The sequence below is a fragment of the Choristoneura fumiferana genome, chromosome 11 (assembly GCF_025370935.1).
Source record: "Choristoneura fumiferana chromosome 11, NRCan_CFum_1, whole genome shotgun sequence".
NCBI lineage: Eukaryota > Metazoa > Arthropoda > Insecta > Lepidoptera > Tortricidae > Choristoneura > Choristoneura fumiferana.
Genome location: NC_133482.1, coordinates 3436730 through 3449848, shown reverse-complemented (window position 1 = coordinate 3449848; position 13119 = coordinate 3436730). Strand labels below are relative to the sequence as shown.

Here is a 13119-nt window from a genome sequence, read left to right as displayed (position 1 = left end):
CCTCACGCTACACTAGCGCCTCTAGTGGCAAATTCATACGCGATAGCCCTCATTGTGTCATTATTTTATTGGATAGGCGAATTTGTTGTTGTCTATTGTGTCAACTAACTACGGAACTCTACATCGCGCCTGGCGCAATACGCACTAGGTCAGTTCTTTACGCACATAAAGAAAAAACCGATTCAGCATTACTGTCGGGAGATTGTCAGCTGCTGCTAATAATGGTTTCTGGTATCGGTCGCAAAGCTTCCATATCCTTGTACCACACGCGAAGGAATCCGTGCACAGTTCCGCGCGCCCGAGGCGCGTACTCAAAGAGGAGATCGCGATAATGCTGGCACAAGACGTGATTCCGTGGACGGCGTTATACATAACCAACCAAGAAGACTATTTAAAAAATCATAGGTGTCTGTCTGTACCACGAATTATCATCATCGTCATCGTATCAGCCGTAAGACGTTCCCTGTTGTATATAGGCCTCCCCAACAGATTCCAGTTAATTTGGTTGGATGTGGCCTGCATTGCTTGTGGGTCTGCAAGAAATTCCTTAGAATTATGATGATCGTGAGTCAGTGAGCGTGTCAGTGACAAAACTGAGGAACTATGACATGCAATAATTACCTACAGGTTTAAATAGAATGTTGTATTTTTTTTAATTTTGTATATGTGTTATAACTCAATAATAATAAAAATTGCCATGTTTATGGATAACATACCTATTCTAATTAGACCCTATACGTAGCTGAAAATTCAGGGTTCTAGCTTCAGCCAGCATAAAACTACAGGAGATTGCAAAAAGTATGGTACGACCGTGCTTTTGATTTGCTTTGCTCGACTTGGCTAATTAAGATATTTTTTTTTTAACAGGACGTACTCTATTACGACATAATTCGAACTTACATGCTTCATCCCGCATAACCTCGTTATTTCTCGCTGACCGCCCTCATATAGTCTAATAGCCGTCGGCTAAATCTTCACATGGTGTTTCACAGCAGCCGTCAATAGAGGCCGGCTTTAATCACAAAAGTAGTCGTATTTACTAGGAGAGCGTTATCAGTGCACTTGCGGCCACGGCCCGCCCGTGAGGCTCCGTCTGTGAATACGTGGCACACTAGTGTAGCTGCGGCTTTATTTTACACTGAGATTTTCTTCTGTTTTTGGTGTTGTGTATGTGTGATGCAGTTTGTAGCACATCAGTAGCGTAGCGTGGGTATCAGCCACGGGGCGGAAGGAAGTTTTGTCGCCCTCTTGCTAAGGCATTTCAATTAAAAAACTATAGTACCATTCATTTATAGAAAGAGAATTATGTATTTAAAAAGTTTTGACAGAATTCATTTCAAAAGATGTTAAAAACTGCACATCTTCTATGACTAGAAATAAAGGTCGTGTTAAATACTGGTAGTTTTTTCAAATTCATTGTGAATTAACAATTTACCCGAGCTTGCGGTAAAAAACATCGTATATATACAAACCTCGCAGCGATTCTTGCGTGCGAAGTTCCCTCCGCACTGGGCCCCGTGGGAACTATGGCCCAAGCCTCTTGTTGAGATTCATGTCCCAGCTGTGACGTATATAGGCTGGGATGATGATGATGATGTTAAAAACTGCACATCTTCTATGACTAAGGAAATAAGGACAAAGGATCGAAATTAAGTACAATTTTTTTTAAAGGTAATATCCGCTTTATATCACATACATAATGTCACGAACAATCCAACAACAAACAACATGGAAGTTTTCAAGCCACTCCCTCCACTGGTTCTAAAATAGCCAAACCGCTTCCCTTGGTGAATCAAGTCTAAAACCGAGTCCATCGTCTCCTCATTGTTAGGCAGGATCTGTTCTGGTGGTAGAAGGAAACCGTATGTGAAGCGATCTCGTAACTCAAAGCAGTATACTAGAGGTACGTCGAGATGTTCCTTCACCCATTCGTCAGTACCACCAGTTGCTTCATCTGTAATTAATTATAATTATTGATTAACTAGCTTTTGCCCGCGGCTTCGCCCGCGTGGAATTCCCTTATCGCGCGCTGTTCCCTCGGGAACTGTGCATTTTCCGGGATAAAAAGTAGCCTATGTCACTTTCTGGCCCATAAAATATCTGTATGCCAAAAATCACGTCGTTCCGTCGCTCCGTTTCGACATGAAAGACGGGCAAACATACAAACACACAAACATGCAAACACACACACTTTTGCATTTATAATATTAATTAGTATTAGTATGGATAACCTTTTGGGGCATTTTTACTTTTTCAATGTCTAATATTCCGTCCCGTGGAAGCCCGTCATGAAGCCGTGGTGGCCGAGTGGTTTGACCTATGGCCTCTCAAGCAGAGGATCGTGGGTTCAAACCCCGGCTCGCACCTCTGAGTTTTTCGAAATTCATGTGCGGAATTACATTTGAAATTTACCACGAGCTTTACGGTGAAGGAAAACATAGTGAGGAAACCTGTACAAGCCTGCGAAGCAATTCAATGGTGTGTGTGAAGTTCCCAATCCGCACTGGGCCCGCGTGGGAACTACTGCTCAAGCCCTCTCATTCTGAGGGGAGGCCTGTGCCCTGCAGTGGGACGTATATAGGCTGGGATGAATGGATGAATATTCCGTCCACAGAAATTTAAATAAGTAGGTAGATAATAGAAACCACCCTTCCAGCCAAATCAGTTTTCACTATTTTCCCGGTTGTGTTTCCGCTAGATATAATGCTGAGCGAGGAAAGGTAAATAAAGCGTTTGTATTGGTTCATATCATAACAAACACATTATTCACAACACATACTCGAACATCTCTGGTGTAAATGCAGCCTAGAAGAATCCAGTTCGGATTGTGAAATTTGCACTTTTCTTTTCTCATGGTAAAATTCATCTGAAATTTTTAAATTCCAAAGAACTCGAATCTACGACACTTTGGTTGAGAGACGCGGCATTGTGCCACTTATTTTGCCTATTCATATTTAGATATCTGTAACTAAACCCAAATATTTTTTTCCTTAACGATCTCAGAGTATCAAGGGAATGTTGGTTATACTCGTAGTATATACAAAATGTATAGTTTATATACTTACACAAAACTTCGACAATGTTGCCCGTCACATATTCTGTTCCATATCGGACGGACAAGGCTCCCATAGCACGACGACCAATGTTCATCTGCAATTTCAACACGAAGAAATGAGGGCTATCGCGTATGAATTCGCCACTAGAGGCGCTAGTGTAGTGTGAGGTCTCCGAAATGTCAAATCTCATAGTTTTTGGGTGAGCTACGCGGGTTTATTTATAATTTTGTGAATATTTTGCAATATCTGAAATTAATTATGGCAAATAAGCGTTCCGGGGCAATGAATGTCTGTGTTTTGAGACAGTTTTGTCTTTCGGAAACCTTTGTCCTCCCTTTTTTCCGAACAAAACGGGGACTATGCAGCACTGTGGCATGCTCGATATTTTTTTGGTACGGTTTTAAGGTGTATTAAATATGATTTTAATCTAAACTTTGTTTTCACGCCTGTAATAACAGACTTTGAAAGCCATACTTAAAAACCTCACGCAACAGTGCGCCATCTAGTGAGACAAAAAACGATAGCCCTCATTACTACTGGTAAAAGAGCGAATGATAACTGTGTGCATTGTTTTTTTTTTTCAAAATATACCTACCTATTTTTATTAAACGGCATGGCCAAGCTTATTCGCAACCATCAGCTTGCTAAGGATTATTCTAAACAATTGCGTATGGTATTTGTTAGGTACGAGTAGGTACGGGTATTGTATTTATATGTCTTTGTGAATGTGAATAAATGTCTTCGTTCTTTCTTTCTTTCTATTTACAAACTTATGGGTCTGATTGCTGAAAACTATAGCTTCGCTAGTTTTTTTTTAATATTATTCTAACATGCTTTTAACCCCCGACGCAATAAGAAGTATGTTATAAGTTTGACGCCAATGTACGTCTGTCTGTGTCATTACCAGCTACGGCTCTGAAACGAATAGACTGATTTCAATGTTTTTTTTACGTGAAAGCTAATTTCCTTGTGGTGGTTTTTAGATATGTTTTTTTAGAATTAGTTGAGCCATTTTTGAAGTTTTGCACTTTGAAATGACCCGATAATATTCTCTTTGGTATTTTCCAATTTTCTGAGTTGGTCCCATTATGGATACTAAGTACCTAAGCTATGAAATAATATTTTACCAAAATACCTATGGAAGAACTTCATCTCCGAGTGTAAAGAATTAACTGCACCATGGTGAGCAATGCTTAGAGAATTTGCTTGCCCCACTGCTCAGCGGGTTACGCAAAGTCGAGACTAAGTAAAGGATGATAATTGATAATAAAGCAGGTCGAATTGTGTGAAGTGTAATTTTATTTCTCGTTAAGTTTTGTTTTGGCAGTGATATACTCGTAGAACTCTTCGAATCTGTCTACCAGGTAGGTTTCTATTCAGTGTTAGAGCACTCACAATTTTAAGATTCATAATTAAATAATCACTTACCGCGTCGTGATAATTAGCCAAGGGTTCAGATGTGTTTCCGAAAGGCAGAAGCAGCATCTGCCCATAAGAGTGGAAAGTCAGGAACATTTCCATTTTATCTCCGATCTCTCTCATGTATCTCGACATAGTCCTTGTTTCTGGCTCCGAGAAAGGCCCTGGGCCAGCGTAGACCTCTGATAGTGGGTTAGTACTGGCACCGAATGCTGTAATGTTAAAGATACAAAATTTTATCAAAATTCCTTTTTATTGCAATGTTTTTACTGATGGAACTTGTATATGTCTGATGGATACGGGCGGCGTAGGACTGGTTTTTTAGGGTAAGTGTATGTTTAGCATAGAACCTTTATGACGGTGATGATGACTTATCACTGCGTACCTATAAGTAGTAAATTCAAACAAATTTCTGACATATTAAATGATATTGTAACGGATAACTCACGTCTTAAACCGAGTGTAGCTCGACATGTTTCGGGCTATTTCGTAGCCCTTTCTTTCGTAGCTCTTTCTCTTTCATTTAATATGAGTGAGTCTCACGGTAGTTTCATGTTCAAAATGTCTGACATATTCCAGAAGCAAAGTAAATTCTTCAAAGTCATGGAATGTTAAATAATGGATGCAGTCTTTAATCATTTTAATGATGTCAAACCGTTTTAGTCGGTCATGTTTTATTTCCACAATGCTTATAGCGTTGCATGTGAATTCAGGCAAGATTATGGATAGAGAAAAGAAACTGTCTACTCGTACATTCAACAAAATTTAAGGGGAATTGGGAAGTTTAAGTTAATTGCATGCATTCATACAGGTGTACTTAAATCTAGGAGAGGATACAGCCACCTAAAGAGATCGTAGCTTCCTAAATCTAGTTGAATGGAGAAATTGGTGTCGGTTTTAACCGATAGACAACATACCTAGCCAGTTACTATTCCAATTTCTGTTTAAGTCTACGCCAATGCCATTACTGAATGGTCGCCGATTTTTGCGCCACATCCTAAACTGAAATTAAAAGCGTTGTATGAGGTATATGCAAAGAACGGAAGTTTAAAATCTTGACTTGCTATTTTTTGTATATAAAAAATAAGTAATTTATTGAATCAGGCGTTACTTTGCGGAGGTCCATATCAATGAACTAAAATAATTTATTTGCTCACCTTGCATTTGCTCAAGATATGCGTGTTCATGCAGTTCCTCCACCTCCACACTGAAAGAACACACACGAGCTCATCTTCAGAGCAACACAACCGTACACCATGCTACCATGGTAGCATGTTCAGTGTAGTGTGGTGGTGGTGATAGATGGATTTGTGTGATTTATGTGTGTTCTTACAGCGTGGAGGCGGAGGAACTGCATGAACACGCATATCTTGCATAAATTTAGCTATCATAAGGTCGCGGGTGAGCTAAGAAATTCTTTTAGTTCAAAAAAGTACGTACAAAATCTTACCGAGTCATGTGACCACACATAACCATCAGGGTTAGTTACGGGGAATATATACCAGTCAAATTCCCTCGCAGCTGCCATTGTTTCAGGATTTTCACTTGTCAATAGCTCAGAAAGAATATAGCAAACGGCTGACGGCGATATCCATTCTCTAGCATGGATTCCACCTTCAATGAAAATGTTACTTTTACCCTCGCCATGTGATATCTTCACACCGACTATTTCTCTGCCTTCAAAAGACGAGCCACCAATAACTTTCGTGGCTACGTCAGGATATGTCTCAACTAAATCGTTAATCCAAGCGTAAATGTCATCTAAAGTGTAATAAGCATCCCATGTCATACTCTGGGTGTTTCTGTTTGTATAATGTTTAACAGTCTGTTTATCCACAAATCTGGAATAACATAAAACTACTTTAGTTTTATTGCTTTAAAGTCATTTATTGAATTATTGAATTCTTCAAATTTTGAGCCAGAAGGTGCAAATAAATAATATTATACTACTTAACTCTAATTAATATTATTTACTTACTCTTGAACGTTGTTCATGCTTATTTCAGCATTAATGTTATTCGCAATCAAGAAGTTTTGAAAATCAAGTTTATTTTCAGGACTGGTCATAACTTGAACGTATTCCGCTGAAGCCACTGGTTCGGTCCAAAAATCATATCTCAGATCGGTGTCTTGAAGATTTCTCAGTATTTTGACTTGTTCTGCATTTTCTAAGTGTATTTTGTACAAAGTGTAATTGTCAAATCTAAATTTTTCAGTTGAAACACTATTTGCTAAGTAAACTAATAATACAAAATATAATGCCTTCATCTTGAGTTTTTTTAACACAGACCAAGTTTACTTCAAGCAACCACGCTAACTGATGAATATCATCAATTTGACTTACTTTGACGTCTAGATACGCGGATTTTAACTCAAATTAAGATTGTAAGTTGATAACAAATCTCTTGACATCGATATTTATCATAGGATAACTAACGATAAGTTACAGTTATCAAATAAATTACGAACTTGTACATTCCCGGATAATTTGGTAAATATCGTCCCAACGGAATAAAACACTTCTGTGCCTCCTAAAATAAGTGATACAAGTGCAAAATCGTCATTTTACAGGAGAGCGAAAATAAGATTTTAAAAAGTCTGGTTTGTGAGCCAAGGGGGCTAGCATTTACCAAAGCACTTTTTAAACATAAAAATATATTCTATAAACGTGCATTTAGTGTTTTTCGGTAAATATTGTAAGTTCGAAGAAAATTGCGAAAAACCTGTGAGTTGTACATATTGAAATGTCTAATATGAGTAAATAATATGTGTTAGATGATACAAGTTCAGTTATATCATGGTGCACCCCTGGAGCACCCATAATAACTCTTGGTGTAAACTGATATGATATAGTACATGAACTTGTAAAACACACTCACTCACTCAGCGTAATAAAATATGTTCTCAGCTCAATGTTGCTTAAAGTAAAGTAAACCATAAAACCCTGATTTTTTGACTTTGTACCCCGCTACAATTAAAATTTACCTAACTTATATTAGTTTGCAAAAAGTAAAGTAACTTATATCAGTTTGCAGCGACACCGAGCCCCGCGCTCCCGCGTCACCTCACCCCGCGCACTCCCACCACACTCTACTCTTTATGCTCGCACTTGTATCACTTAGCACGTCTGTTATTGCATAAATATTTTACGGAATAGTTTGACTTTTAGATATAATTCAATTTGTATACCTTTACACTTAAAAATGTGTTTGTGAAAAGTGATTCGTGACGAGATGTATCACTTATCACAAAAAAATGATTCAAATTTGTCTCGCATTGGTAGTAGTACATGTTGAGTTGTATCCGGGTCTGGTTTTAGAAAAGTTGGTCAGAAGTGATATAGCTGTAGATATATCAATATTTCCGAAAAATAAAATGTGAAAATAAATTTAATTTCACTTATATAGCACAACGCACGAAAATACCCTTTAGAGCAATTACATAAAGGGGTTACAACTTGACATATATCTTGATATAAATGCTGCTAGTTGTATCATTTTTCACAAAATTATCTCCGGAACTATAGCACCTAAAAGTAGGTACGTGAGATAGACCCAAAAATTCGTTATTTTTTCTGATTATTTCTAAATAAAAACACAGCAGAGAGACGTATATGGACCGAGATCTGATATTGAATACTGGGCATACTTTTCTGTTACTTCGAAACAAGGTGATCTAATTTAACTTTATGTTAACAAAATTATATTGTACTATTACTATCCATACCCTGTCATTAATAAAGAACGGGTTTATCTATTTCATAGTTTAGTTTATATTTTTAGCCAACTAAAGGATATACGTGTAGATTCTATTCAATTTACTACACCTTTAATTCTATTAAAATCCCAAACTTATGTTGAGTAACTTTGTTGTAATCCTGACAAAAAGAGCTTTTTGCTTCCAATTATAATTTTGTTAACAAAGAAAAAATTACATTACAACAACAAAAACCACCCAATTCAAAAAATCATTTAATCGTGGTTCAAACATAAGTATTTCATTGAAAATATTATAATCAAAGGTTTAACGTATGTATTTTACGATTTTCTTAACGAAGATAAATAGATAATATACGATAGTATGATAAGAACTTAATCAGAAGATAAAACGGGTGTCGATATCTTTACAAATGAAGATTAAAAGTCGATAGTAAATTAGTACAATAAGTACAACACAATACCTAACAATAATGAAATAGAAACCTTGATAGAAGCAGATGAATTAAAATAGCCTAAAGCACGCCCTTCTCTTATTAAAGCTAAAACAGAATCCATAACTTCTTCGCTGTTGGGCAAGATTTGATCAGCTGGTAAGAGATGTCCGTATTGTCCTCTGTCTCGAAGCTCATAGCAGTATGTAAGAGGAATACGAAGTTTTTCTTTGACCCAATCGACACTAGTGCCGGTCGCTTCATCTAAAAAAATCGTTCAAAAATGCACGTTAGAGAAGTTAAGGAGACATCTTTGAAATTTTCGTATATTACGTTTAAGACCTCAAATATGCAAAATGAATTTATATACACACAAAATGTACAAAAATGATCAAACACGTTATGAAAAAAGCAAAAAACATAAAAGTTAAACTAACTAACTTATTATAAGCCTAATGCAAAATGATTCAAAACTTACAAATAGCCTCAGCAATATTTCCAGTGATATAAGGCGTCCCGTGTCGAACTGCAAGCGATCCCATGGCTCGTCTGCCAATTTTGATCTATTAAACAAAATATAACTAAAGTAACTTACTTAAACATAATTTATTATATGTATCACACAACAATTATACCAAAAAAGTAAAAGAAGCCAAAACAGAAGGAAAAAATAAGAAGGATAAGGCAGCAGAAAGGGTACTAAGATCAATAAAAGAAGAAATAATTAAGACGCTGTGTCTTGTTAGAAGGAAAAAAAAATCGCGCTAAAAAGAATGAACTCCAGCAAATGCACCAATAAATGTTTTATTAGATAATGTCGAGGAAGAAAATTTTAATTACCGTGTCATAATAATTGTCTAAGGGATCAGTAGTATTTCCATAAGGCACCATCAGCAATTGTCCAGAAGAATGGAAACTGAGATACATTTCCATAGTGTCTGCTACGCTTTCAATGTAAGAAGCTAAAGTTCTTGCTTCAATTTCAGAAAAAGGTCCAATACCAGCATAGGTGTTAGAACTAGGATCCGTGCTTGAGCTTTTGACTGTGAACAACGTAAAAAAAATATTGAAAACTATAAATAAAGTATCTAAATCTAGAAGGTGAAGAATATATCAAGTTTTTTGCAGTAAGCATCGACTCCTAGAAGATCGGGCCGTGTTCTTGGAATTAAAAAAAAATCACAGCGCTGCAGCGCTAGTAGGTAGGCAAATTTTGCTGCAATATTCTTTTTTCTTTTTATTGCTGTCCAAGGATTGTAATGATATTTTTCAACTTTGGCACCACAGAGTTCCAGTTATAATGTAATTCCACTTTTAAATGTTTTTAAAATTGAGTTTATAATTTTTAGTACTGAATTGATTTTTCTTATATTAACTGTGTCATTATTTATCTTTTTATGGAATCCCGGTATGGGTGATTGCAATTATTTTTCATTGCCGTTTTTTTATCTACTTTGACATCGTCAAAAACAATGTAATTTGAGTCCATACAGACTTGTTTCTCCTTCATTTGTTTTCTTCTCAACTGCTTTGTTTCCAAATGTGATAAAAAATGCATGTCTCACATGCAGCATGGGAATGACGAAGCTTATCTCAGAAAGCCTTTAGTTTTTAACTTCAAGTTTCTGACAGTTTTTTGTTGGAAATTTATTACTTTCTGGCCTTAAAGACATGATTTTGTGTGTTTTATTTTATTTCATAATGTAACTATACTCACGCAGCCAGTTGCTGTTCCAATTTCTATTCAAATCGATACCAAATTCAGTACCGACGGGCTTACGATTTTTGCGCCAAAGTCTGAACTGAAACAAATAAACACTGATAAGTTCATCCAATTACGTGTTTAACTAACAATGAACTTAATACGGAAGTCTGTTAAAGTAGTGTTCAGTTATTAATAAAATTTCTTACGTCTGTATGTGTCCAAACATAGCCATCAGGATTTGTGCAAGGAAATATATACCAGTCAAAATCTCTTGCAGCAGCCTGCGTTTCTGGATCTTCACTGTAGACCAATTCATTAATAATATAATTGACAGTAGCATAGGATATCCATTCTCTTGCATGAATTCCACCTTCTATGAAAATGCTTCTCCGGCCAATGCCATGTGAAATTTTAACTCCTTTTATTTCACGACCTTCATAAGACATGCCTCCGTAGATTAAGGATACAACGTCACTGTTGCTAGCAGCTACATCATCAAGCCATGAGTAAATGTCTTCGAAAGTGTAATATGCATCCCAAGTCATAGACCTTACATTTCTATGGGCGTATTTTCCAATTCTCTCTTTGTCGATTACTCTGGAAACAAAGTAATGTGTGTTAAAAATAAATCATTAAACTTAACGTTTTATTTAAATAATTGCTTAAAAAATTATGTAGTTCTGTTACTTACACTTGTATATTTTCAATAGTAACTTCGGCGTAAATTTCGTTTGCTTTTAAGATTTCATCAAAAGTTTTTCTGTAGCCCGGTGACGTTACAACACTAACTAATCCATCAACATTAACAGGCTCGTCAAAAAAGTCTAGATCTTTATTATTTGTATGTATCATAGAATGCAGCGTTGTTAGTTCTTCAATATTTTTCGGTACGATTCTGTACAACGCATAATTTGTAAAATTAAACTTGTCGCCACTTGCATAGTAGAACAGTAACACTAATATTGTTATTATTTTCATCGTCATTGTAAAAACTCTGAAAAATGAGAAATTATTTAAAGTCTAATAAAAAATATTAATGTTTATTGAAAACGCTTTAAGTATTATGATAGGTACATTTAAAATGACTGTCCGTAGCACTATATTTAAACAAAAAACACTTACTTACTGTTTACAATTTGGCGATGAAGTAAACTGGTATTCTCAAAGTTGCGACTATAAAATAAATGCCATAAAACTATTATCAATTGTAAAACCTATCTTTATGGTAATGGCTTTATTACGTTGTGTTATTATTATTGTATGACCATTTCATGTAGGTATCTTGACATACATGATTTAGTGTTATTAACAATGCAAATTTATTAATAGTAACACTACTGCTCCTATACAGTGTGGAAAAATAAGTCGGGCCCTGGAAGGAAACTACCTTAAATCCTTAAGTTGGCTCATTTTAATTAAAGAAGACATTCCTTTATTTTTGAAAAGAAACAAAACTGCATTCAAAGATTTTCTAAAGCTCGCTTGCCTCGCCCGGGACTTGAACCGACTTATTTTCCACACTGTATAATTGGTTGAGAAAAATGACTATTGTGCTGAAAAGTGCAATACTTATTAAATAAGCTTTTATATAAATTAAATGACAACAGAGGTTCAGCAGAGGTTCTCAACAGAGGTTTTTCCGAACCGGTGGTATTTTTCTTTTGTCATTCATGTGCTTGTTTTAGACTAAATTGAATAAAGATATTTTGACTTTGACTTTGACTTTGAATACATGTTCACTTAGATCCAATCTAGCTAGTTGAAATTCAGACAGCATAGCAAAAAGAATTATCAGCAAAATAGTTTGTTGACCACAGCCACTGGAATGTGGTCAAAATGTCAAGGTAATATATTACTCGTGGTCATGATAAGTCCGTTTATATGGTATTTAGCTATGATCAGGAAAGCTTAAAACATTATAAAATAGTTTGTATAAAGGTGTTTTTCTTTAAAAAAAAACTTTTTATTTTTGTCCTAAGTATACCATAATCAAAACACCTGAGCCAAATATGCTCGGTCTTTAAACTGCAGTGGATACATTCATCCTGTCATGTACTGCATATTAATAAGAGGTTTGAATCCTCTAACATCCAGCCCACAAATCCACTCAAATGTACTTTCACATTTACACTAAAAACATAGGTTGCGTAAACTTTTTCTTCGTTGCATTTCTATTCTTCCAAAAAATAACAGGCGTTAGAGATTTCCAAACATTTTTGTACGTTCCAAAGTTATAGTTACTCGTTTATTCGCTTGTGAGTAGACATTTCAATGACAAATAACTGTCCCTACGATTACACATGATATTTTCTTCTACGTTTCTTGTTGTAAATCATGTAAATAAATAAATTACCGTTCACCTGACCAAAATTTTAATACCTTCACGAGGTCTATTAACAAAAAGATGGATTTAAACTATTTTCGTGTTTCCGAAATAAACAAATATACAACAATTGTTTTATGAAGGTAATTATTAGACATGGCTATACCTATTAAATGAAAGTCCATCTTCACTCACATAATTTACTGTAATAATTTATTGCTTTAAAGTGCATTAATAAATCTAGCTTCTCTGATGATAGCCATGACTGAGTCGAAGGTTTCTTCGCAGGAAGGCAGGACCTGCGCCACGGGGAGGAGGAATCCCCAGCCGATGTTGTCCCTGAGATGGTAAGTGAAGGCCACTGGAGGACGGAAGCGGTTTTTGCCCAGTCAGCTAGGACTCCGGTTGCTCCATCTGCAATGTTGATTCAGGCGTTAGTTTGAACATGTTCAAAACCAAAAGAAAA

At 36.0% G+C, this 13119-nt stretch overlaps 1 protein-coding gene across 1 annotated transcript; it reads right to left on the bottom strand.

Moving 5' to 3' along the window:
* Positions 1-1665: 1665 nt before the first annotated feature.
* Positions 1666-11477, bottom strand: LOC141432498 (uncharacterized). Its single transcript, XM_074094087.1, has 13 exons — positions 11453-11477; positions 11022-11324; positions 10537-10927; positions 10343-10427; positions 9466-9668; positions 9104-9188; positions 8716-8889; positions 6454-6634; positions 5926-6316; positions 5393-5477; positions 4485-4687; positions 3066-3150; positions 1666-1954 (listed from the first exon to the last, which is right to left on the bottom strand). The coding sequence occupies exons 2-13, from the start codon at positions 11312-11314 to the stop codon at positions 1689-1691; spliced, it is 2442 nt and encodes an 813-aa protein (XP_073950188.1). The 5' UTR covers positions 11315-11324; positions 11453-11477; the 3' UTR covers positions 1666-1688.
* Positions 11478-13119: the final 1642 nt, after the last annotated feature.